This window comes from Sparus aurata, chromosome 17, assembly GCF_900880675.1.
Source record: "Sparus aurata chromosome 17, fSpaAur1.1, whole genome shotgun sequence".
Classification (NCBI taxonomy): Eukaryota; Metazoa; Chordata; class Actinopteri; order Spariformes; family Sparidae; genus Sparus; species Sparus aurata.
This window is the reverse complement of record NC_044203.1, coordinates 9,360,350-9,388,336: the sequence shown is the minus strand read 5'-3', so window position 1 is coordinate 9,388,336 and position 27,987 is coordinate 9,360,350. Positions and strand designations below refer to the sequence as shown.

Genomic DNA, 27,987 nt, shown 5'->3' with positions numbered 1-27,987 from the left:
TAAATATGGGTGGGCAGGCTGTGCATCTTTTAGACAAGTTATATTGCGACGCCATGGAAACAGGTTTTCAAAGTGAAGCATGCTCAATTCATTCCTCACGCGAATTAAAACCACCCATATAATGTGAGCAACTTTAAATGATCAGCCATTAGGGACGGTTTATATAACTACTACTGAACTTCTTCTGTCACCTTAAATCACATGAATTCACTTCAACTTCACGGGACACGAGCTGCCTGATGATGTTTGAGATCCCCCCCCACCATTAGAGGGCAGTAGTGCACTTATTTTGCTGCTTGACATGAAATCTTCAGACTGGTGAAACATCACATTTTGTCCTTGTTTATTGACAACCAAAAGCACCTGCACCAATTTATTCAATTAACAGAATACATATGTTATATTGGAAGGCATTTGTCACAGTAGCCTCCTGGACCTTTTATTAAATGAAACATTGCTAGTTGGGCATTTAATATTGCACTGTGATCCTGAAGTGTTTTTTTTTTTTTGCTTGTTTGTTTTTTTTTTTTAATCTCATTTAGATCCAGTTTCTCTTCATCAGTTATTCCTGACAACCCTGCTGGAAATATCTTGAACTCGAGAGAAACCAGAAATGGGAAAGATATTCAAAGAAACGCGTTTTTGACATAAAAAGACCAATATGGCCACCAATACTTATGCTCTAGTTGGCACTAGTTTGAATGAATGCCTTCCATTTATAAATAGAGATCGAACTGAAGTACCAATGGAGAAATATGCACACACAAATCCACAAAATGTCAGTCCCAACAGATGGAGCGGGTCCTATGAATCGTCTGCTTGACCAGCTCTGTTGCACATGAGTTTGGCTGCCAGCGATCCGTATGTCGTAGGCTTTGCCTCAGGCTGCACTTTGTCCGTCTGCCTTCTCCCTGTGAACACGGACAGCGGAGCTCATTAGATGGACCCTGCTGTCAGGGCTGCAGACGTAGACGCTTTTCACAGCGGACATTTTGACTGGTCAAGGTGGGAAAAGTGCAGGTTGGAATTTGTAAAATGAATGATGGCTGCATTCCATTTAGGTGAGCTTACTTCCAGGGCTCTGGGATTGTGCATGATCACTCACGTAACTGGGACAATTGATAGAAAGGAGCCACTGTTAACGTTGCTGTGAAAAGGGTCTATTCGCAGTCAGATAAATCAAGGGTCACTGCCGGCACATTCATACTGTTGATCACTACACCATGCTCAGTGAAGTAGAAGGGATGCATTATGTATATCAGGCTCATACAATAGGATTTTTTTTATAATATTGGTTATTTATTGGCGATAATAAAACTACGACGTGCGTCCGCTTACAAACACAGAGAAGAAAAAGAGCTAGCAGTGTCGGCGAGAGAGCCAAACAAGTGTTCGAGGAAGACGACAGGATTGCAATTTGCAATAACGTGTTCCAGAAGGGTTCAGAGAGGAGGGTAAAAGTCTATTGGTTTTAACACAACTTATTAGAGCTATGGGATATTAAATGATCCATCTTTGCTCCTGAATACCCGGTCTGCTCTGATTGGTCATCTCTCACATGCCTGAGCTAGCACAACAGAGCAGCGACATCAATTCTCGTCTGCCAAACTTGCCATTAGGCATAAATAATGGGAATGTGTGACATTGTGTGATGTCATAGAATTATAGGCGGAACTACTGATGAGGCGCTTCAGGAGCATTGTGTTCTGTAGGAGAGGGAAGCTTCTGTAGGTGCGGCCTTTTGAACGCTCGAGAACTTTTACATGCACGACAACCTATGTAAAACGCTGAAGGAAGAGAAAAAAGCGAAACAGTGTTTTAGGTGTTCTTTAAAGGTGTAAGCACGAGAAGCAGGTCATTTTTCAGTAGCGACTTCCGTCCCCATCATGCATCCTCGTCCATACGTAACACAGAAATGTGAAGAGAGCTGATCAACAACTTACCAGGAATTCTATCCATTGCGATAAAATTGCGATCTTGTTGTTTTATTTTTGGTCTGTTTCGGGCGATCAGGAACACTCCAAGGAAAGACAGAAGACACCTGGAGAAAAAAAATAAAAAATTTAGGGAGGACTGATTTCATCTTACAGTCAATACGACGTGCAATTGCTGCTGTGTTATTCAGTGCTTACCCAAAAAGGAACATAAAAATGTTCAGTAAAGCCAAGCCTTCAAATTCCTGGTAAAACACTATCCCTGCAATATAAAAAAGCACATCAAAATGCATTTCACGTCTCACAGAACAACAGAATATGAAGCTCGTCTCGAGTGCTTTGTTAAATGGAATCCGGCAAATCCTGAGCACACTCCACACCAGTTTAGGAGAGAAACGGGATTGATTTCTAAATGAATAGTGTAGCTCTTACCGATGAGCGGCACAGAAAACATTCAGGATCACAGACTAAGCCTCAGAGTATCAAATAAAAAAAAAAAAAACGGTTTCCTCCTTTTGGTAGGCTAAAGTGGGCAGAGAACAGAGTATCTTCACTTTCCCTGTGCTCACTTTACTCCACAAGTCTTCTGATGTGACCACGGTCGGCTGACGGACCAAAACAATAGCATTATCCAACATGGAACAAAGCTAATCTTAAAGGAGAAGTCCACCCCCGGGTGCTCTTATACTGCCAGACATAACTCATCAGCAATTTGTTGTTCAATGCAGTCAATTGTGGGTTATGTGTGTAGGCGGGGGGAGGGGGAGCAGTAGTAATAAGAGCAATATCAAAGAAGGAGACTCTCAGAAAAGGTGAGGGTAACTCGAAAACCCTACACGCCTCGCAGCTCTCCCTCTGTGATGGACGTCTCCGCGTAGGATTACGGGACGTAGTAAAAAACGGTGAGAAGGAGCTGATGTTCTCTTCTGAGAGACTGACACCGAAGGCTAATGTATACTGTTCATGTTTTGGACTGCTGGAATACTTTCTTCTCTCACACTCCACTGAAGCGGCACTAGAAATAGCTCAGCATGACGTCATGACACCAGCAGGATGTGCAAGTTATCCGCACAGAGAATAAGACGAAAGACGAAAATGGATTTAGTAATGAAATGTCTCGAATGACATGTTTTATTAAAATACTTTCGCGGTACCTTTTCGTAATTCTTTTTTTAGATTAAATGAAGAACAGAACACTCTTACTGACAGGATAATACAGACCTGACCTGGATGAATGCACATGCTATAAATACTGGGGCTTTTGCTGAACAAGGACTCCTAAGTGGCTGCCAGATGGAGGCGTGAATCATCATCTTGACTGTGCGTTGTCTTCCGCTGTGTAGCTTCTCGACTCGATTTCAACCATCGACGCGGGTTTTGGAGTGCAACTCCATCAGAAAAAGTGTGTTTCTTAAGTGTTAAATGCAGAGTTTAAGTTGGGACTCAACGTTTTGCTTCATACAAATGACACTCCTGTGTGAGGGTTCAGACAAGAAGACTACGCTTACGCATGCTTAGTCTTTGGTTTCTTTCTCGCGCTACCCTGTCATTCAACCCTTCTCATCGTGGCCGCTCATAATTGCCTGTCATTATGTGGGGCTGTCAATGGATAGCAGCTGCTGGTATCAGCCCGGCACATCTATCCGATACCACAGCAACGCACCTTCACTGCCAGCCTGCCATCTTGCAGCCGTCTTTTCAAATCCGATTGTCTCTCTGCCTTTCGTGTAACCTTTTGTGCACGCCCTCCGCCTCCCCATCACCACCCAGTCTTTGCAGATTCACCAGCTTCACTGTTTCATCAGCCCGTGTCTCAGAAAAGTCATGTGCCACCACCACTAGTGTCTGGATTCCATGGGGGGATTTTTCTTGCTGATGTTCAGGGCAGATACCCTTTAATCACAAAATCTCTCAGTACAGTCTAAGCAACAAAGACCTCCTAAAAAAAAGAGCTTTGTAACATTTCTGCATTCAAATGTCTCTAAACAACTAGAGTTGCGTACTTGCATTATCCTAAACGTGTTCAAACTCAGAGAAATACTAATTTTAATTGAATACCTATACCTGTAACTTCCTGGGAAATATTGGACGATGCGGCAGAGAGTGAGGAAGGAGGTTGGCGAACGTAACTAAAGCGAATAAAACTACCAAAAACGCATTGGTCTCACAATACGTTGTGATTTCACTACCCTATTTGTAGTTGAAGATGTGAATCTTTATCTTATAGTTTCATAGTTTGACAAATTCTAATTCTGTAATTTGATACAAATTATAGGGGGCAAAAAAATGTCATTTAAATAAGATTTTTAGTCCTTATACATTTATTCTTTTTAACATTATTCGTCATACATGTTGTATTGTATGCTTGTTATATGCTTTAGATACATGTTTGCATATTCAGGTGATGAGACTACAATACTTGAGTTAATGGGTAGATATTACAATTCCAACAATTTAGTAATTTTACTTTGTTTTTTCCTGTAATTAGTACCACAATAAACAATTCTCTGGAGAAAACTCCCTCTGGTCCAGACTAACAATCATAAAGGGGCTCTATGTAACAATTTGGGGTAAATTAAATGTATTAACCACTTTTTTAATTTGCCATATGTGAGCGGACTGTAGCGCTTTGTGAAAAATGAGACCTTCCCTGTCTTTCTAGGTTGCCGACAAGTCGTTGGACGATTTGTTTAAGTTGTTTAACGATGCTGGGCAGAGGATTTGAGTCTTTTTTTCGGGGACAATCCAAAGGATGTGACTTTAGGCATGTTCTTGATTGCCTCATCTCAGCAACTCTCTCCTCTCTGCCAGCATAGAGTAGTAGTAGCTAATGGAGAGCCCCAATTAGCACGCTCAACAAAAAGGTTGTAACCCTATACCTGCTAAACATCATGATGTTAGTATGCTGATTGTACCATTTAGCTCAAAGCCTTAGAGTACAGACACGCATGCACAAAATCAGAGAATAACTTAAGCAAATTTTGCATCTTCACTTCACCTGGAGGTCTAAGTGATCGTTAATGCAAATGTTGCCTCGGCAGGCGATGCTCACACCCCCGACTGGCAGATGTATGACCGTACCCTAATCCGGACAAGGCCATTAGCATGGTTAGACTCTAGCTCAGTTGGCTATCGTAGTTCTCAGTTCTCTCTTGAGCTGCAGAATAATACATATTTATTATGCTAGAGAGTATATGCGGCACCTGTAAAATGTTTGTGGGGTTAAGTAAAAACACGTCCCCCCAGTACAACAGTGTGGCTCAACTAAGTGTTTTTAATCATTTGTGTTCAACAGCTGAGCTCTAGGGCACAGAATAAGATATATCAGACTTTGCAAGAATTACCCGTATTGGATCAGTGTTGGTTTGGTGGTTTCAGGGGAGATGTTAACGATAATAAAACACAGAGTATCACTTGGCTCATCATTTCATCAGAAAAACTGCAGGCTTTGAACCCGAAGAGTGACACCTTCATGACATACCTGCAACAATAGCGCTGGCAGTGAAAAACACAAAGTTGATAGGAACCACCTCTGTGGCATCAAACATTTTCATTGCCTGATTGAGAAATCTGTTGAGAGAAGAAAATAAGATTTAAGAAGTTGCACGGAATATAATAACCTTGGTTATATGTACCGGTCTGTTCATCCATCATAATGTTGAAGGTGTGCTGCAGGTACAATGTCACCATGTCCGATATATTATTTTCCTCAGTTTGTTCAGGAACTGGAAAGCAAAAATTGCTTCTAGCCTGTGGCACACACAGGGGATTTGAGCAATAAAAAAGAGGCTGACAGGGAAAAAAAAAAAAAGAAAGTAGCAGAGAAGCAGAGAGGGAGAAAACCTTGACTAACTTGATCTGGAAGGCACAGGAGGCGACCATGATGACAAGCATGACGTAAAAGATGGGGTAGATGAGCTGCAGCTGGCCTTTTATTGACTCCGTGATCATCCCTGACACCGCTTTGACTGAGATGACCGTCAGCGAGGCTGCAGCAACACAGAGGCAACATCACTTCAGATTCATTAAGTTGCACAACTTGTAGCAATAAAGAACTTCCTTAGTGGTTCATGCTGATGCGTAGGGGGGTGGGGGGGGGGGGGTTGGGTCAACTATCTCCTGGTGAGTTTCATAGCAGTATATTCTTCCATCATGCTCTACTCAGCTCTTTAACTGGAATGATAAGAGAGCATGGGTCCATTTTTGGTAGCCAGGCAACAAAGCAACCTCTGACTGTCTAAAATGGGTGAATCCATAACCTCTGCCCTCAATCAGACGGCTTGCATTTGTCCATACCAAGCAGGGCCACCAGCAGCATCACAATGACGATGTGCTTCACATTCTTCCTCTTGTACAGATAGAGCAGGATGCAAAAGACGAGGACCTCTATGAACTGTTAAGAGAGAGCGAGAGAGAAGAGAGGGGGGTTTACGCAAAATCATTAATGCAGATTCCATTTTCTCAAACTTTGCACACTAAATGAAACCCCGACTTGCACTCAAATTGCACTTTTACCGACCATTTTATCTATATTAGAAAGTGCTACATGCAGGCAGCGAGCAGTGCGATTTAATTGAAACAAATGGCCGTGGCAGAAAAATGAAATGAACTGCTGGTCGTTAATGAGAAGGGCCCGGGGCTGTCCTTGTGAGTCCAATAGCATTCAGCTGTTCAAGGACCCCTGATACAACACCACATAGCTTTAATGGATGGAGGATAAGAAAGGAGTACAAAAGTAGAATTAGGGAAAAAGGAGCAAGCTGACCTTTAAATGTCTCTCAAAATCATCCTTGTGTATCTCTAAATGTGCTAAATGGGAGGCCTATTTCGAGATCTCATGGGTCTTTTTCAAATCGATTTAAAAAGACCCCGGCTCATTAGCGAGACATACCATTTAATGCGACACACACTGTGAACGGCACCAAAACTGTCCTTTCAGATGAAATCATTTGGTAATAGCGCGACCTCTGGAAATAATGACAAGACAGTGATGGATGTTTAATTTTCGTCTGATGAATCACCACCTCCGGTTAATCCCATGCTGTTGGAGGTCGTTTCTCCGCAGGCTGATGAGTATTCACAATGCATTGCCAGGAATGGAAAACAGCCACAGCCTTTTACACACCATCAATCACTGCAGCCAGAGGCAGCAAGACTATCTCAGTTCTAAAACATCTGCCCATCCATCCATCCGTGTTTTCCTTTTGTTTTTCATCCAATAGCTTTTTTTTTTCCCCTCCCTCTCTTCAATTTGTTTGCATTGGTTTCGGCAATGAGGACTTGATTCAAGAGTGGAATATGGTTGAGACATGAGAGAGAGAGAGAGAGAGAGAGAAACGCTGTGCACTGAATAATGATGGCTCTGCTACCCAGGGCACACATTTCACTGTTTACACCACTGGCTAGCACCCCTGATGAGCCGCTAGCTGTTATCCTTTTTCGGGTTTATCCGCGCCTGGTTTGATGGATTATGTGCAGATAATCAGTTGTTACACAAACAGTAAAGGGATATTCAGGACTTTGGAGAGAGATTTGGTGAGATAAATATTTAAGTGTTTAGTTTGTGGTGGAAAAAAAATAAACTGATTCAACACTCTCTGACTGTCAACAAAATGCACGTCACAGAGGGATGAATTCATTCGGGGAGATTATTATGATTTAACAGATAAATACAGTGTATCATGAAAAAATACACAAGAAATGCAATAAGCTCCAGATCCTCCTCTGTTCGAGACTACCACTGTTTTTAATGAACAACGGATCAAAAGTGTCACGCTTTCTAGCACGAGATACTGCCTCTCTGCACGCCTCGCTCTTGAATTACACAAAACCGCTGTGTTTCTACAAGAGAAGTTTAACCTGAAAAGGTGATGAAACGCACAGCTCCCTCCCTCTATCCGCCGCTATCACGGGAGTGCTGGGATCAATGGAAAAGCAGCGGGACGTGACCTTCCACGGCAGAAATTCTTCCTTTAAAAAACATCTGAGGTGTTTTCAGCCGGGACCGGTGGTAACGATTTGGAGCTTGCATTTACATTTTTTTCGAGGTTTTAAGAGAAACACTTTGTCTCAGCTCCGTACCGAATCTGTCACCATGGTAACAGCTATGTTTATGCCATCCCTGCCTGCAGCGGAATAGGAATATGAGAGCACTTGGTCGAGTGTTAATGCACTCACAGACCCCGAGGTGGGGGAAGCAAAAACAGAGACAGTCTCAGTTTTAACGGACTCGCTCCCTGCTTCATAAACAGAGGACTGTGCCGTGCTTCCAGAGGAACTAAGAGGAGATCTTTCATGGGTGAAAGGATTAATTACATCATCCTAAGAGGTCGGGTTATTCGTCCTGTCTTTGACAGAGGGCGAATAAAAAATTAATACTTTAATTAACCCTTCAGAGCACTCCTCTTCTTGCTCCTCTCCCCAAGGAGGGTTAAAGGTTGGAACGAGCTAATTGCCACCAGGGCAGGAGCTGCTATGTATATACTGGCATGCCTGAGGTCAGTGGAGAAATACACAACAATAGAAAGTTATTCAGCCATGCCAACAGTAGCTCCAAGGCAACAAGAACATGCTTGCACATAAGATATTACTAGACTCGGGCAGGAGAGGTTTACATACTAGGTAAAGCAGGAAGTGCCAGCTGACGGCATAGTACTGCACCAGATGGGCAGTGATGTGTGTGGAGGTGTGGGGGGCAAAGGTCACCAGGAGATATGTTCCTGTTATTGCCAGGGTGCCACCTATGAGAGAAAGAGAGAAGAGAGGGGTGAGACCGGAGTGAGCCTCAGAATATTCTATATCTTTATCTTTTTTGTCATTTCAAACTGGCAATAGTGATGTTTTTTTTGCTTTAACTTCTTATGATGAAATAAATGGGGGAATGATAACTATCATCATTACAACCTGTATAACCCTTTAAAAATGGGGCACTGCTAAAAAAAACAGAACAGCATGCTCCCAGTGATTCATGAATAAAACATTGATGCCATTAGATGTTTCCAACATGTCACTCAGAAATTAAAAGACAATAGTGAAAGTGGGAAAAATTTGCTGATGGGTTATCGCCTAAACCAACAATGAGCTGGGCTGTGCGGCGCTGATATTAATTTTCCAATCTAGCAGCAGTAATGATCGTCATTGTGACGACCATCACATTCATGTCGTTTAGCAGCATGCTCTACAAATTGTTACGGCAAACAATAGCTTTTAGTAAAACAATAAAATGGGACGTGCCTGCTGAACAGATGGTGCCTTTTTGTTCCACTGGCAGCAACACGCAGCAATTAGACTTTTAACCTTGTGGATTAAATGTTTGATTTCGATCCGAGGAAAAAGTGAAATACGTGTCCTCTGGCACAGGATGCTCTTCTCGCTGAGATGATCGGCAGAGTCACTTTGACGTAGCTGAGCTCTAGGATGTCAGTTCTCAAGTCAGATCTGAGGGAACAAGTATGTTCTCAAGTGCTATGATCCTAAAGTGTTTGTCCTTACCAACAATGTCAGAGGGACGCACTGTCTCCTTGAGGAAAACCACAGATATGATAGCGCTGGCTGGGAAGAGAAAATAGATTCTCGTTAGTTTAACTGCTAATAAAACGTGCTGTACTTACTGTTAGTTGAGTAGAATATAACACAGTTTTACACCCTCACACTGTATGGATTTTTAAAAAAGCAATTAACCCAGTATAGACTGCAAATCTTTTAAACTGTAGATTGAACACCACTTGCACTCTGTTGTTTGCTGAAATATAATAACTGATGCCTGTCCCTTAACAAGATAAACATGATTGGTGTCCACCATTATTTGCAACCTCATATTCTGCACTGATTCATTTTTTTTTGATGCATCAAGCCAGTTTAATCACAAGCGAGATCATATAAATGATTGAGTATTGACTTTATAACAATGCAAATTACATCACTAGTATTGCGAACGGTCTACACAGCTGTCTGAATGCGTGCACGCTGTAATTGGAGTAATCAGATATGACTGCGCAGCGTGCAATTTGGGAATAGCCCTGTAATTTCTCATATGTATCGCATGTACACACACATAGTATGCAGCTACACCAACACACGAGCACTCAGTCGGGCACAAGTGCACACTGTGAGACTATACTATGCGTGTCCACGTAAATAGATACATGCACACGCGGTGCAAACACAGTGCTTGACATGTTTATTGATCAGCCTGATAAAATCTGTCAGCCCGCTCAGATAAATGGAACTCATTAGGACTTCATAACAGCGGCATCAAATTGCAGCAAGATGCTGTTGCATGCCACATTCTTTATCGACCCATTCATCAATATCATTGTCAAAAACTGCGACGCTGAGAAGCAATCAGTTTCACATGAGCTCAGCCTCGGATTAGTCTTCTTAATGTTTCCCCAGGATGTGCGCCGAAGCAAGGGAGACGAATAAACATACAGCATTTGGCTATCAGAGATGGATAGCGAGGCGAGCAGACACGCATGCCGACACACAGGCGTGCAGATAAACAGGCGGATACGCAGATGGATGGCCGCACAGGTGGAGTAACTGTCTGAGGCGGAAAAACAAACTGGAAGACAAACTGGCAGTGGACAGACTGACAGAGACAAATAGATATATAAGTGACAGCAGCCTGTCACACTATGGAGGTCAGTCTACATAACATTGTGGCTGCCCTGTTGGAGGTCCTCAGCACCACTAGGTGCCTAATTTTACATCCTTTTTCTGTCATTATATTGTTATATATTCCACCAATATTCCAGCAGAGCCAGCTGTGGCAGCTGTGTTTGCTGCTGGGAGACTTTGGACACAACCACAATGAGCTGCTGCCAGGCATCCAGACGGAGTTGCAGGTGATGGCACGCAGACAGAGACAGACTAATTGCATGGAAAAATTGCTGGAAAATGCTGAAAACCAGACAGGCAGGCAGTTTGAGTTTGCATACAGGCTGTGCCACCATCATAAGGAGATTAGCTACAGAGCATAAACAGCTCAATATGTCAGAGACACACAGCATGTCACGCAGGGGATTACCGTGGCGTTGTGGCTTGACAGGCAGGTTCCCTACATGGATGTTAAACATTGCGGAACACAATTGCAGCTTTAATAGCGAACGTCTCCACCTGAGGGCCAATTTCTGGCAACACTAATAAACACAAGCTGTGAAAAGCTTCATCAAAAAACGGAGAAAATTTAAGTTGAATTAAAGCAAAATGCTCATGCTGATGGAGTGTCTGCCAGAGGAGACATGTGAAACACGGCGTGGATGTGCAGCATACCACAGGGACACTAGTGTCAAATTGGAAGTTTATAAAGACTCTCGTTGGTATTCTACTGAAACAGGCGCTTGTTAAATATTTCATACTGCGAGCATGTTCGCATACACGTTTAGGACTCTTTCTTAGCCTCTGGGACCAGCTCGATCTAACAAGTAACCATAGCAACTCTATACAAAGTGAGATTCACACGGCTTGACAAAATGAGAAATGTGGCAACAGGAACCTCTGGGGTCCACAGTTCTGTCACTGCTCCTTTGTATTTGCGGAGGTGTGCATGTGCTTGTGTGTGTGTGTGCAACAGATCAGTACTGTCCCCTCTACGTGCTCTCTCTCAGATGTGCAGTGATGGGAACCTCCCTGTGGGAAAACACACCATGTCAAACATTCTTTCACCACACAGATCTGACATGAACGGATGAAAGCAGCGAAAGTTGAGCTGTCACCTCGCAGGCGAGCTTTAATGTAAGAAGTATTGTCACAGTGCACGTATTGCGCGCTCGCCATGTCACAAATGACCAAAATAGTGACTTCTGAAAGCGTCTGTTCTGCCGTGTGAGAACTGGAGTGTCACAGGTCCAGTGTGTTGGCTTTAGGGGAGCAGGAATGTAATATTATATTCATAATGATGTTTTTTTATGAGTACGTTTGATTACCTAAAAAAAAAAAAAAAAAGGAATCGTTTTATGCAAAGTTTTCATTGCATTAAGCTAGAGCGGGTCCTCGCACTGCCATGTTTCTACAGCAGCCCAGAACAGACAAACCAAACACAGACTCATTTAAAAAGTGACGTATCAAACTTTGTAAAAATACCTTGATTTATTGCCATTTTCAGTTGTACATTCCTCAATTAAAGCCTGTGAATTTGATCATCATCTGACTGTTTCACACAGTGCTCGACAACACCATGTATCTGATGCTTAGGTGCTGCAGGTCTGACATCTGTGAACGGCGCTGATGCAGTGTGCGAATCGGTTTTCTGTTTATTGCGAACATGCCAGCCTTTTTTGTATGTGAGGACATGGTCCGTGACAGAGCGAGCTGACGCGCCGCTCCAGACAACAGCATTTCGGGGTGATGCTGTCATTCTTAATAGAGACTGGTGGGCTCTGTGGATGGGGACAGTAGTAATTGCTCTCCACGGAGCGTCAGACTGGCAGTGTGACATGCAGGGACAGGCGGATGACGGCAGCATCATCAGCTCTCACCGTCTCCTCCCCCTGCCTCTGCTTTCCCCCACGTTATAAATCTCTGCCTCTTGTCTTACTTCATTCACATCCTTATTCTCTCCTCTCCTTTCTCTCACCCCATCATCATCTCCTCTCAACATCCAGTCTCCTTTCTCCTCTCTTCTACCACTCGCCTCCTTCTTGTTTACTCACCCAAGGCCTCCCGCAGTCTGTCCCTCCCTCTGAGCCTTCACACAGCTCTTGGAAAACAGGCACAACAAGCGCAGCAGGAGAAGAGTGTGTGTGTGTGTGTGTGTGTGTGTGTGTGTGTGTGTGTGTGTGTGTGTGTGTGTTAGCCTAAGGAGCGTCTCTGGTCGAAAAATCCACCAGACCAGAGTGTTTTTACACACCACTACAATTATGCACGTACTTGTGTGTGTGTGTGTGTGTGTGTGTGTGTACTCATTTGCCTACAGTGTGAGTCAGCGTGTGAGGTGAGAGGGGGATTCACGACAGCACACAGCAGCACGTATATTTTCCCTGGGCTCTACTTGTTAGCTCTGAGGAGGGCAGAGCATGTCACGGCTGCAGACATCTTCCTCTCCCGTCTCTCCTTTCACCTCCTCACGACTGGCTTCAATAATTCTTTAAGGAACTACTTCAAGACAGATATGATTTTATGCACACTCCAGTGGAGCACTAGTGGCTGCAGCGATCAGTGCTTTTCATAGGGGATTATATTAATACTAAAATGGAAATGAGCACAGCGATTGTTTATACCTGTGGCTAAAAAGAGTCCTCACGTCAGTTTGACAAACACTGACAAAGCACTGAGAGGTTACTGCTCTCAATAGAAAATCGTGCTTCAGTCCCGCTGTTGTGTTCAAAAGCATTTTATAAAATAATTGCTCACTGAGGCAAATGCGGCGTCATGGCGAGGCTACAACGAACAAGAGGTGTAGCCTTCTTAAATAAGATTTGTGGGTTTCGTTCAGCGCTTTATTCAAACCATTCATCCACTCGCGAGACGTGACTATAGGAAAATCGTTTGCAGTAATAGCTGTCATTAATATCCATGACTCACCGCCACCTCCGCCGGAGCGAGTGATGGGTGGCGAGAGGTAAGGAGCTAACCTGTTCAATATTTAACCTGTGTTTAGAGTGTTTGCACTGTGCAGCGCTGCCAGCTGTAGCAACCGGGCCCGGCTTTGTTTTGATTGGCTGATGAATCCAGCTTAGGTCATGACAGCTTTAGTTCACACAGTGGGCTGTAAAAATGATTATTTCTGGAGTAGGATGCTGGATTTATAATGTCAGAAGTAATTGGACTTCCTGAATCACCCATATGTGAAGGGTGGAAATGTACATACTCGCCTTCTGTGTCCAGCACTTGATATAAACGAGGAACTGGAAGAATAATCACCCCCCCCCCCCCCCCCCCCACCCCCCTCCCGTGCAGCTACACACTGACCTGCTGTGATCACAAGGTGTTGGTTTTAATCTATTCTCAAAGCAATAGCATGAAGCTACAGTTGGATGTTTCTTTTTAAAGGGCATGTTTGTAAGCGTGAGAGACTCCGCTGAGTGAGGTGAGGACCTATCAGCCTCGCAGTGTGGGTAGCTGTGTAGTCGTGAGACACAGATGGAAACAACACTTCTACTGTAAATACAAAACATAATGAATTCAGCTCATTTGCAAGCTTTCATTTGAAAAAAGCTGCTGTGTAGAAACCTGTGGGAGAGCGACAGATCGTTTAAACGTACAAGAGAAAAGACTCACCAAAACAGGACAGAGGCATTGTTGGTGTGTAGCAAAAAAAGGTTACAAAAGTGCGCACATCCAGCAACAGCAATAATTACTAGTTCTCTTGAATAGAAGTTCATGTGCAAACAAAGTCATTGTTTTGAACGTAGTTTAAAAACCTTCAGTTCTTTAGAAGCTTTTAAACCACTGCTCAAGGAAGGCTAATATGTGCTGACGGCAAATGTATCACAAACATTGTAAGGGCAAAAGACGAAAGACACGCGCACTATACTGATAGCTCCCAGCGTATCTAATTTAAATGTACGACAAGGAACTTTTAATCAATTATAAAACGGTCTATATTTAATACTGACGCCTCTACATGACCTACATAAGCAAAAGAGACCATCAGCAAGGCGCTTGGCTATTCTATAGTTATCATTATTTATATAATTTATAGTAATTCTTAATGCCCGTCATTGGTTCTGTTCCTGATTTATTCAGTTTGGATTAAGTCATGAAATTAAAAAGTGCAGAGGATGATTTGAGGAGTTTCAGCCTGAGGGAAGGAGCTCTTCTGCAGTCTGGTGGTTCAGCACTAAAACAAAGTTTATTTTGTTTTGCCATTGTCATATCACAGTACATTACCTAATAGCCATGCATCCTAAAAACAGCTTCTAATTCACTTTTAATACAAAATCAGGATACGACATGAGGCAGTGATGCTCATACTGCTTTTGCCCACAGAGGCCGACAGAATCAATAAAAAAAGGAAAGTTCCTTCTGGCTGCTTTAACAGTGCACTGAGTGGATTGTAATGTGAAGAGAAAAATGAGACCTTCCCCGTCTCTCTTGTGGTTTCTGCAAGCCTGTGGACGACTAAATTTGTTCAATGCTGCTGCACTGCTGATTTCTCGCTGATCCGACTGCCCATAGGATGTGACTGTCGGCGTCTCTCCGCTCACAGAGAGCAACAGCAGCTAACATTAGTTTAGAAATGGAGTCTGCTGAAGTGAAATAAAAAAGAAAGCTGTGTGCACAACGCAGAGGTTCCTTTAACAGGACAGAAAAAACAGAAACCAATTAGTTATTTTCTAGATTTTTCTTTAGTCGTTTGACTTTGGCTGATCAAGCAGATGAATTCAAGTGGTGACAATGGGTCAGAAGTTGGATGTTTTTTGTAGAGGTCACAGCCATGAAGGTCGGGGAAGAATCCAAAAATGGATGTATCCTTTTAATTCCATTTAATGTTTCAGTTAATTTGCTTAATGTTCACTTTTAATTAAACAAAGTTCAGTTTCAGTTGCTTAAGCAATTAGATTTACAGCCAGGACATTTAAAATGATGAGTTTCTGGGAGAGGTCACTGGGGAAACGATTATGGGTGCCAGAAGTATTATACTGACCGACTGCACTTTCAGTGGGCAATGCAATAACAACAGTGTTTGCAGTAGTCACATGATAAAGTTGCTAAACTAGGTCTGCATGAACAAATGATATGCCTTACCAAAAGCTCTAAGATAGAGGATTAGTGTGCTGTTACCATGGAAAACACCAGTTCTGGCTGAGTGGCAGGATGTGCCATGCAGGTGGAAGATCTTTACTGAGATGAATCACGAAGCCTTTTTGCAGTCCGACAAATTTGACCCCCTCGATTAAATTCATCCCAACTTTTTAATTTTTAAGGTTATTTTCTCAAATTTTGACAGATGGATTCCATATTGGTGTGATGCTGCTAGGGAATGGATACACAAAAATACTACACAGAAGAACATAACATTCAGAGAAACTCTTCTATAATGCAGAGATGGATGCTCGTTCAAAACTATGGATCCATATAACAGCTCCTTTCTGATATAAAACGGAAAGCTTGCAACTGCAACCTTGCCTCTGTTCTTTTTTGGAGTGTGTGAAAACTTTGTTGTGAAACGTCCCAACAAAAACCTCCCATTCTATATTGATTACGGCTTTAATTAGATGTCAAACAGAACAGTAAAAGCTTCCAGACTGTCAGCATGTACAGTAATGTTAGCACGTATATGCCCGTTTGTGACAAGATCGGAAGCAAAACAATAGACTTCACATGGCAGTGGTTCCTGTTGTTCCCTGTGGACTCAACCCTTTTGACTCCTGCTGATATGCATGGATAATGTATAAAGGAAAAAAAAAGGTCACACTTACCTATGACAGACACACAGCCCAGCGGGGCTATGAGTGACGCTGGGGCAAAGCCGTATGCAGCAAAGTTCCCCAGCTCCCCAACACCCATGAGAGTCACACCGCACCACCACATCACAGAGGTGTAGTAGGGCTTGGAGCCACGCTGGGCCTGACGGACGTGGGCATATTTCTGTCAGGGAGAGAGGGAACAGGAGCATCAGTCAGATTAAGTAGATCCAGTAACTGGAGAGCTGCACAAGGCAAACTCTAACATAAAGCACAGAGATGACGTTACAGCCCTATATAACACTTGAAGAATAAGGTGCAATTTAAGAGACAAGCATTACAGAGGCGAAATACACTAAACCACAACACCCGCTGATGATTAGCAGGTCATCTCGGATGTAGAATGAAACAAGTTAAGCAAATCAAAGTGCTGGGAACCTGTACAAGCTGTACAAGACAAACACATATGTATACTTCATAATCACTGACAATTCTTTCTGTGGAAACTTACACAGCCTAATAAACAAGGTGATAATTAGTTGAAGCTGCCATGCCTTCTCAATCTGTCCATGCGTGCTACTGCCATAAAGACCCCAATTAAAGTTATATTGCTAACTAACTAGCTAATTAAGTTGAAATATGTTTCTTTTGTTTAAAATCTACTTCTCTGTATTCTAATTATAATAGGCTTTACTGGCAGAAAGTCACGTCTGCTGTCTGCTGCACAAAGCCTGCTGTGAACATGTCAGCAGATCACACAGTCAGTGCCTATGTTTATGTTCACTAAAATCCTGATGAACACATGGAGAGCCTGCTAAAGAGAGAGCAAACTGCAAACTGAGAACAGCAGTCTCAGAGTACTTAGAGAGTGAACGAATTGCCTGCTGCTTGCTGAGTGTCTACGGTTCAGCTGGATTCCAGCGTTCCTACCTGTATGTTGAGTGAAATGCTGATGAGGACATTCCCACATATGGAGATGATGATTCCCAGGAGATAGGTCTGTGGGAACAAACAGTAAATAGGCACATATTAGGTGACGCTCTGCTGGTCACACAACAACTCTAAACACTCCATAATACTCCGTGCAAGTCTTCCCTCCAGCTGTCACATCTGTCATTTCCATGACGACCAAAGAGAGTTGTTCCATTGGTGCTCCGTTCGAAACCAGGCACCAGGCTACTATAAATATATATATATCAACTTTCAATTCTCACGCACTCACATGCAGTAGATTGCAAAAGACACAACACAGATATTTAACAGAGATATGCAAAAAAACACAAACACTCCCTCACCCTCTTAACTCTCCCACGTTATACGACACCACACAATGGCCTGGATGCAGGTTGGTACACACACCTTTAGACACACAAACACCCTGTCATGATACATATCTAGGGTAAACACTTCAGTTGAATAGGATAAAATTCTTAACTTACAGATATCACCATGGAACGTTAAAAGTTCCATTTAGTAGTGGTTTTACATGTTTTCGATAACTTCATGTTTAAACATGCAAATAAGACAATATCTCATGAAACGTGCGCTAACATTTCCAAAACTGAAATCTGAATTAAAAAAAACACATAAATGCATATTTGTAGACTTTTTTTGCTACAAGTCTGGAAGCAAAATAGCCCAAAATCGCAAATTTGATCAATGCGTGTTTTTATCTGTTGTGTGTCCCTTTTAAGAATATAGAAATTTAACTATCACTAGTAACGTGAATTGCAATGCTAGCATCTTTAGCTGCAAGGCTGCACAGCTACATGCTAGTGTCAACATGCTAACATTAGTAGACAACAGTAAAATGCTGTTGTTTAGCCAGGTGGATTACCATGTTTAATCTTAGTGTGGTGTGCTTGCATCCAAACATAGCAAAGCTACGATGCTGATGGTTAGCAGAACTAATGTAAACCATATTAACTATATAGCATGCAGTATAAAGCATGCTATCATGCTAACATTTCAGCAGTTTGCTGAGTGGGCATGATCTTTTTTTTAATTCAACTGGAAGTAACAAAAAATGCCGACTGTAATCAAGACATGTCAGTTGTGTGTTGTGAATGATGAATGACAGTCCAGTTGATTATCCTGAACATACTGTTTGAAATGGTGTATCAAATCAGCTGACATTTTATCACTCTACATTCCAGTTCCCATACATTTATCATCACGTTCACTATTATGTAAGAAGCATTTACATCACTTCACATTTGTGTTGTGAATGATAAATGATGAAGGTAGGACTCAGTAAATAAAATAAACATGGCTCCGCTTTCATCAGGTCACGATCGCCCATTTTTGTCATAAAATTTTGTTACTGCCACCCTGCACATGAATTAGAGCCCAACCAATATAAATTCCCAGTGAAGTGTACTGTTCAGTGCACTAGGGTTGAGGGGTAATACGGTTACACAGTATCCTGGGGTATTTAAAAATGGCTACAGTGTCCTTGTCACCATCATCATGAAAGAATTATGCTGCACAATTTGCTGTTTGAAGATGCTATTAAAGTGGTGACAGAACTTCATTCAATAATGTAATTTGGCAAGTAAAGAACCTGTCAAAAAAGGGTATTTAGCTGTTCAGAAGCTGGCCTCAAAAGTTAATTTATTGGTGGATCTCTACCATGAGTGTATGTAGCCTATAAATTTCCATGGCAATCCATTAAACAGCTGATAAGTGATTTCAGTCTGAACCAAACTGGTGGCCTGACTCACAGACGTTGCCTTCCCCAGGCAACTGCCATTAGCAGAGTGGAAAAGCATGCTCTTGTGAAATGATGCCCTCCAAATATGCCTTGTATAATGAGACTTATTATTATTTTGATGTGTTTGAAAACTTGCACAATATCACAAGGTCCTTTGTATAGGAGGAGAAGAAAAATGGGCATCTTTTTATAGCCAACTCTCAGCAGGAACGCATAATTGGTGTTTAAGTGATGGGAGGAGAAACAGGATCCATTTGCTTTCATTGCTTCAAGAATACTCCGGGCTAAATTTTCCCCATATGCTTGGAAAATGATTGCCAAAAGGAAATTTAATTTTAGGTCATAAACATACCGGTGGCTGTGGGCGGACAAAGTTTACAAAGAAATGAAAGCGTGCAGTGGGGGTGGAATGATGAAACCCTAAAGAAAGAAACTCAATCACTACAAAAGAAGGAACGGCAGCCAAGCACATCCATGTATTTATCCCTGGAAAGAGCATTATGAGAGGGATAGGTGTAGAGGACAGAAGCGATATGCAGTGATGGGAGTTTAAACAAAGGAGTATGAGGAAAACAACAGAGAGGAGCGAGCTGGAAAATGAGAGGGAGGAAGGTATAGCAGGAGAAAATAGAAAAGAGGACAGCATTGCTGGATTAAAAACCAAGGAGAGGAGAGAGAGTCAATGTTCAGGTTGAGCGGTCCATACTGCGAGATAAGACAGGCAGTGGGTTATTGTCAATAATAACCAACTGATAATGTTGACAATGAGATAACAGCACTGCAGGCAAAGGCTGGCAGAATGAATGAAGTGTAAATTAATTCCTCTGGTTTCCAAACCCAACAGCTGATCACCATCACACAATCCAGAGGTCGTCTATCGCTCTGTCAGAGCACATTATTAGACACCCTCCGTGAAATTATGAAACATCTCTTCGCACCACTGAGGGAAAAGAGCTGTCATTATAACTTATTCTTGAAGCCATTAGGGAAAGACCACGGACCATTCTCTGGACAAGGAAAATAGCAGTGACCCTCTGCTCTCCCTGTCAGCCTCAGAGAGACTGCAGTGAAGCAGACAGAGGAACGCTGGACAAAATGATAATGGTACACTTCGCAGAACACAGTTTGGTAACCTTTCTTTAAATGACACCAGCAATAACAGTGTCTCATCCTCGGTGTGCTGGATCACAGTGATGATATATGAATTTGAAACGGGAGAAGTGCAGGTCTGAGACTGAGCATCAAAGATCTCACATCCCTGCAGCTGCAGAACTTCACTCGATTGTACTTTACCTTCAGGTATTTCCTCACTTTAGACGTACGTAACTGTAAAATAATCTTGTGTAACACGCATTGATAGCTATTTGAGGATACACATAATCTTTTATTTTCACTGGAGACACACCAAGACAACTACATTGATAATCAGTTGAAGCTCAATCAACACTGCACTCCCTTAAAACCTCCAAGGTGTCTGGGCTGCAGGGTTGGCCGACAGCATTCAATAATCAAACCAATGCTCTGACAGGAAAAAATATGAACATCTGGTGCCTGTGGCTGTCACAGGCTTCTACTATGCACATCTTACCAGTTCATTTGGCCCTAATGAAATGACTGGAAGACCCATCTGTCCATCTACCTACGCACTCGCCTAACCATGTGCTGTACACTTGTCGTGCACGACCAGAATCTAGGCGGTAATATTGCAAAAGCCGTTAGCACAAAAACGGCAGCTAGTAGCTAGTACTCACTGCTGCCGAGCTAGCGTTTAGTCACTGCTGCCTGGCAGCCATTAAAATGTGTTCATTTGGATGATGTCATTTGTTTTGTTACACGTGAAAGACACATGAAACAGGGTAAATAAAAGGTTTGATGACAACAATGTGCTAGGCTCTAAGTACACGGCCCCTGAGCTGAAGAGCAGGCCACTGAAGCAGACTGGCAGACTGTCGTTCAACAGCTAATCCAGTAGCACAAAGCACACAGCCGCTCAGCCTAATGCTATGCTCAGACCTGGTAACACAGAATCCGCCAAATTATTACAATTCATACTGAAAGGGACAAAACTGTGTTTACCAATCTGCGTCTTGTCGTTCAGTGCCGGCCCTCAAAAAACATCTGAGGCAGCCTCTGTATGAACACTGTCGCTCTTAATACCCTAGATCTTATACACTACTTGGGTACTGCATTAAACTGTGGTTCACTAACAAGCATCTGTCAGGTTAGGAATGCCAAATTGTAGAAAACTACTGGTTGCATGGATACCAGCAGCAGCTCGCACGTGTCACAGAATTATGTCCTGTCATCAGTGCTGTGCTGTTAGCTAAAGCAAGTTGTTCTGGTGGGCAACTTGGCAGCCGATGGCAGGAGGTGAGATAGAAAAGAGCATCACAGTAGAAAAAAAAGCTGCATGGCCGAGGAGAAAAGGAGCTTTCAGTGTAATGGATCAGCTCTTGCTTTGTCGAGTCTCGGGGGACAGATAAATCAGTCCGCAAACAGGTGACTTCAGTGCTCAATGATTTTAATGGTCAACACCATTATGAGAGCAATCATAAATCCTACGACGGGTCCTTTGGTTTTCCTGTATGGCGCTCAATCATATGCTGGCTGCTTTATTTTGCACATAGTCAATCAATAACATTTAGAACCTTATTGTGGCTCTGAAGGAACACAAGGATCACAAGAATCAGTGGATCCATCCTCTGCAGATCAGGGATTGCTTGACCAAACGAACAAATCACTGATACCGACATTCCTTAAGCCAGGCATCTAGAGTCTGGCTTTATTTTCCAATGTAAGTGAAAAAATACTTTGACAATGACCCACATTTTGCTGAGTCCGACATGTTGCACCTAAAGTGTATTGGATACACGTGCAAAGGTAATACAGATCAGACCAGTCAAAGCTCATAAAAACCCCTTGATCGATTTATCAGTCGCTGGATTAATTGCTTACACTTCTCAACGTGACAGGAACACACTTTCACTGTAACCTGTGGATGGATGTTTGGTGATCCATTGATTGACGCCACACATGGACTGCCACAGGATCTGTAGTCGGTGCGCCAAAAGCTCGCACTATAGGCGAGGATACGAGGAAAGACCGCCGCTTTCCCCTTAAACTGACAGCCCGTTTTCAATTGCTTTCGTCTCATCTGATCACAACACACCATAATTCCATCCAGCAGCACCACTTTACAGTAAAACCACTTGTGCTGTACCCTCTTTATTGTGTAACACAACTCATCATCCCACCTCACCAGCCTGATAAAGAATTTAAGCCAATTTCGAATTTAGAACCACACCAAACAACCCAGCCATTCTCCTCTAATACCAAGCCTGCCTCCATCTGCTCCTCGCCCTCTGCGCCACATTCACCTTGACACCAAGTCTGATGAGTCCGCTGACCTGTAACACACCTACAGCAATGGATGATACCACACCAGAGGTAAATAGGATTTAGACTCCACTGTGTGTGTTTGTCCATGTATGTGTGTGATGATTGCAGTGTATCCGAAGTAAACAGGATTTAGGAGGGGGAGGTGGGGAGCAGATGGGCGGCTCGATGATGAGATACCTCGGGGACTGATATCACATCAAGGTAAAAAAAAAAAAAAAAGTGTGTGTGTTGTTGCGTGTGTGTGGGTGTGCGATGATAGGCTCCATCCTCAAATGTGGAGGCAGACAGACAGAGAGACGGAGAGACAATGTGGAGGGCTGACTGTATGAGAGATGACTGCGGCTCGGCGGTAATTCGTGATCAGACAGGCGGCGTCGTACATCAGGCCAACTGTGCTCTGCTCACTAAACCAAGATCAATAACCTTGACAAGCTTAACAGGACGGAGTGTAAGTGGCCCACTGCTTTGCTGCTTCTGAGCCCATCAGGAGGCAGCTGCTTGATACTGAGGGAGGCCAGGGGGCAGAGCGAGGTGTCTGACTGTGCGTCAGGGTGAAAGAGTGTGTCAAGAGTACAAGGTGGTGGATGTATGACCTGAGGATAGTTCATCCACACACTTCACACTGAAGAAGCAATTCTGAAGTATCAGAATCATGTCACCTTTTAATGGACTCACTCGTGTTGGATTAAGCTTGCCAGCCAGTGGATTCCACCTGATTGCACTGAATTATTCTTGTTTTGTTTATTCCTTTGTCTCAGTGTTTTGGTGGAAGAGAGAGCGCATGCATTCGCGCAGCGGGGAATTATGCTCTTCACCCAGACGGCGGGAGTCTAAAGCTCTACCCACCGGGGGAGACAAATTCACACAGCAGAGTGGGAGAGAGGGTGAGAGAGAGAGGGAGGGGGAAGCAGGAGAAAGTAGGTGCGAGAGATAAAGAGAGAGAGCTTTCCTGTCACAGGAAGAGCAAACAAAGCTGTGGAGGCAGGCGAGGCCGGTGCACACTGGGAGTGCCTCTGGCTTGTAGGCTTACTTAGCAAACATTACACACTTAGCTCAAGGAAAGCAAGAGGCTTCGCAACGCAGAGCTGTCTGTGCTACACTGCACTGTGTGTTTACTACTATAGATTTCACCATCGACGTTAAACAAAGCTGCAAAACATTTTTCTGCTGTTAAACTTCACTGGACAGTGTACTGTATGTGTGGGAAATATGTCACTTCATCTGTGCAATGGTGGAAAGTACCAGTTACTAAAGTACTGTGCTTAAAGGGTTATTCCACCACATTGAACTGTGTTCCAGTATTTGCAAAGACCTATAAACACTCTTTAATGTATAAAAAGCTACCCTTTAACAGCAGTTTTGAGGTATTTGCACTTCATATGATGACGATAGGAGACAGAATCAATGGGTCTTTTTGTGTCTTTTTTGGCTGCAAGTAAAACTTTTTTTTTTTTTTTTTTTACCCCATGGACCTGATACTGACTGTGAAGAAACTTGGCAACAGATCCCAGACAGATCCCAGTGTTCCTTTGTTCGCCACTTTAAAGTCGGGATGACAAAAAGTCAGACTGCAGCAGTCGGGCGAGTTTGAATATCTGTATCGACACATGCAAAACTCAGCAAAAACTCATGAGCACATTCATCCTTAAGGCACAATCAAGGATGTGTCAAATAACGTTCTGTTTACTGACTTCTGGTGGAATTACTGTACTTGGTTATCTTTTAAATTAAACTGCAGTGCATTGTGCAAATTCAATTTCCTAAATGTCAGGGATAAAGTTTGAGTTTCCATTCAATTCTCTGTTGAGTTTTTGCAGCCCCAAGATACAAACTTAACATCAGGCACACACAAACGAAAATGAAAAGCGCTTGGAGGACTGGACTTAGCATCGGACCCAACATTATTTCAGTATACTTGTGTGGCTATATGTCTTTTTATATTCTTACTCTAACGTGAATACATCTTACTTTGTAAGGACACTTTTCTCATCTTCATGAAGGTGTGTGCAAAGCTCCACACATGCAACTCTTATGACGAGCAATTTTTCGTGAATGTGTACTCAGGCGAAGCAAACTTGAACACCAAACCTTTAACCCATCTGCAAAGCGTGTTTAGCTGCTAAGCACAAGTCTGAATCTGCTGCCTGAATCGAACTAACACTGACGCAACAGAAGCTCAATGAGCCTTCGAGCCCATGGAGGGACTGACAGCACAGATCCTCCTCCTCCTCACTAGGACAGTGACGTACAGACAGACAGACAGATAGACAGCACTTCCTTTGTGTCCACTGACAATGGGGATCTGTCCCTCCTCGGGATGGGCTGATCTCTGGATGAAGCCCTACGCTTTCCGCTCAGAGGTGGTGGATACAGAGGAAGTAAGGGCGAGAGAGGAGTTAGCTCAGAGACACAGGATGGAATACCACTAACCTGACGTCTCAACTATGTTAGGTTAGTTTGCATGTTTGATTATAAGAAAATACGGCTTGCCAATGATCATAATCACATACATCCTCAGTGGGCCGCCCATAGCCTCTCTCAATCCTTGACAGGGTTCCCGCACCTTCCAGACCAAATTCCCTCAAATTCTAGGATCCAACACAACATAGTTCGAGACAGGGATCAAAGGCAATCACTGCTACAGCTCTTAAAACTTTTTTTTTACTGAGAACTGTCGGCCTTTAGAAGCTTCAGAAGCTCACAGGCAACAATCAAAAAAGGAGAGAGGCTTGAATGTGTGAGCACGTCTAAGCTGTGCTGCTGTCTTACAGTATGTGCAGAAAACTGCAGAGGACAGACAGTGGAAATGGATCATTACTTCTAGTTCGATATGCAACTTTTTTACCTGAAAATAACAGCTTCAAAGTCATTTGAGTGTCTCTGTCTCAGCCACTCTGTCCCCCATGACTTGTTTCTGCACTATGTAACTTCAGTAAGGGGGTAGGATCACAGCGTTATATACATGTTTGGTTTTCATGACACTGTTGTGATGTAATGAGTTTTGCTTGTGGTTAGCACCTATATCACGTCTGACAAATTGCTACAGAGCTGGGATTTTTATTGATGAAAGTTGTGTCCCATTGAGATACTGTATATAAAATATATACATTCAAACAACTAACACCTGTCTATTAATGTCTATTTAAAAACAGATGTTTAAGGCCTTGATGTTCCCTTAAATTCACAAACCTTCACAAATTTCAAGGACCCACGGGAACCTTAGCTTGCTTACATTTTTACCACAAACTACTTGCAGTAGAGTGACTGTGTGCAAGGTCACACGGCCGGCCTGCTAGCAAGGAAAACTCGCAATATTGAATGTACATCCAATAATATAAAGGTCTTAGACAGGATTAACAGCATACTTGCAATTTTGCTATTCAAAGAAGTTTACAAGTAGTAGGTCTAAGAGGAGAAGGGAATATGGTGTCATTAAAGTCAAAATGATGTATTGCCCTGTTAGCAAGAATGTACTCTGTTATTAGATTATATGGGAAAATGCCCATTCAATGTTCTGATATTTTTTGTACAAGATACTTATATTGGCTTTACGATGGCATCTCACCAATCTCACCAAAGATGTTTACACAGTCAGTTACATGGAGGGTGACTAACTGCCATGTCTGTTACCAGGACAAAGACGAAATATTAACGGTGATGTCGCCAAGATTGTTTTTCGGAGTATTTCCACGAAACACTTCAATCACCCACAATCTCCAGCTCAAATGGAAACTGGCAATGTAGTGTCTGGTACCGCAGAAGCTCCCGGAGCAAATTCTGCACAAATGTCGTTTAAAGTTCTGCACAAGTTCTGTCCTCGTCTCATAACAGGGGAGCCGACCAACGGGATAATGTGCACCTCTAACGTAGGCATTTTCAGTTGCACCACTGCAAACACTTTCAACTCTGGGAGGCAGTTAACGTGCAAGACAGGCTTATATTGTCCCCTGGATGTTGGGATGTTCACTGGGATGGTGGGTAGCAATGGACAGAGGGGGAGCTGGGACCATTAGCCAGCTGTTCAGGACTCTTACAGTAGACCTATTCTCTCACAACCCACCCATAAGCCATTACTCATTACTCACGCCTCTCACTCCTCCTCTGTTACTCTCTCTCTCTCTCTCTCTTTTTTTCTCGCTCTCTCACACACTCTATCTCTCTCTGCCCCCCCCCCCCCCCCATTGGTAATGTCACACAGAGGGGAACATGGCAGAAAGAGAGCAACACACTGACAGAGGAGGATGAGCATGAGGAGAATGCGTGTCTGCATAAGAGTAGGAGGGCAGGTTGCTGCATACACACACACACACACACACACACACACACAGTGGAAGAGACAGACTTTACATCAGCATACACAATCAGATGTGCGCATGCTCAACTTAATGCACAGAGTCAGGAGAGTTACAAAGTCAAAAATTCGAAATGAAAGAAAAGGCTATTCAACAGGATGATTTACTGTGGGTCACTTTAGGAAACAGTCCTGACAGCCAGCACTGATGGATCTCTGCTGTCTGGCTTCCTCGACCACGCTGAGTGCTCATTAGCCAAAAAGCTTTGGAGGCTGAGGTTATATTTTGACTTCCAAGATTTTTTTTTTTTTTTTTTTTTTTTAAGACTAACTTAATCTCCTCTTGGACACTGGAGTGTAACTTCCTGCTTCAAATGAAGGTCAGGGAGGGAAGTTCCTGAAAGTACAAAAACAAAAAGAAAACAAAACAAAAAAAAACTAAAAGAGGAAGCAAGGATCGAAAGTCTTTTATCCGAGTCTGCAGTGTTGCAGTGAAGCTTAACAGCTAAAACAGGTTCACCATGATTTCTGTCACACATAAAGTAAGCAATGGAATAAAAGGGATCTACACTAGAGGAAGTAAAGAAGGTGGAAACTACACTATGTACTGAATTTATATATTTTTTATATTTTAGTAAATAATATGCTCTAAAATTATAGTTCTCAGTTTATAGATGTATTTTTCACTCATAAATTAGCAAGAGACTTACGAGATTGAGAAATATATCAAATTAAGGGTCTGATCAACGAATTTAAAGCATTCCCGGTTTCGTCAACATTACACATGAAACCTTTTCCACAACCTTTGAAATGATCAGCTATAATAGCTGTTGCCAGGACAACTGTCTCACATCACACCATTATGCTGCGCTCAGTATCAACTCTCCCCACCTTCACCTGAACAAACAATGTGAAAGTTAAACAAACTCACCCGGAGTGGATTTTCCAGGATCTCAGCGCGGTGCGCCTGAGCGGAGGTGATCGGTAGGGGCACATGTTCAGAGCTTGAATTTGCCATGTTTTCCTTATCGTTTAAATAAGGAAAAAAAAAGTTTCTCTGTATCGGAACTCCCACTTTCTTCACATCCTCGACCGCTGCTTTTCAACTCATCCCATCCCGTGCTGCCCACGTCCCTGTCACTTCAGTGGAAACTCAGGAGGAGAAGTCCCAAGAGCCAGCGAGGCGGATCAGGAGTTCGTGTTGTCTTCAAGTGCAGTCGGAAAACGGAACTTGCAATTAACGCGCTTGAAAATAAATTTGGGCATACCGTTTTGTGTTTTCTGCGATATGTTTAGTCGTTT

At 42.9% G+C, this 27,987-nt stretch overlaps 1 protein-coding gene across 2 annotated transcripts; it reads right to left on the bottom strand.

Moving 5' to 3' along the window:
• Nucleotides 1-326: 326 nt before the first annotated feature.
• On the bottom strand, nt 327-27,894 carry nipal2 (NIPA like domain containing 2). Of its 2 annotated transcripts, XM_030393109.1 has the most exons (12): nt 27,617-27,894; nt 17,578-17,641; nt 17,213-17,281; nt 16,298-16,466; nt 9,426-9,485; nt 8,553-8,674; nt 6,231-6,327; nt 5,788-5,923; nt 5,416-5,504; nt 2,133-2,196; nt 1,944-2,041; nt 327-911 (listed from the first exon to the last, which is right to left on the bottom strand). In XM_030393109.1, exons 4-12 carry the CDS (start codon nt 16,407-16,409, stop codon nt 805-807), a joined length of 885 nt encoding a protein of 294 aa, XP_030248969.1. In that variant the 5' UTR covers nt 16,410-16,466; nt 17,213-17,281; nt 17,578-17,641; nt 27,617-27,894; the 3' UTR covers nt 327-804. The 2 variants fall into 2 exon arrangements, with proteins under 2 accessions (XP_030248969.1, XP_030248968.1); XM_030393108.1 differs by lacking the exon at nt 17,578-17,641 and having other exon boundaries at nt 27,617-27,893.
• Nucleotides 27,895-27,987: the final 93 nt, after the last annotated feature.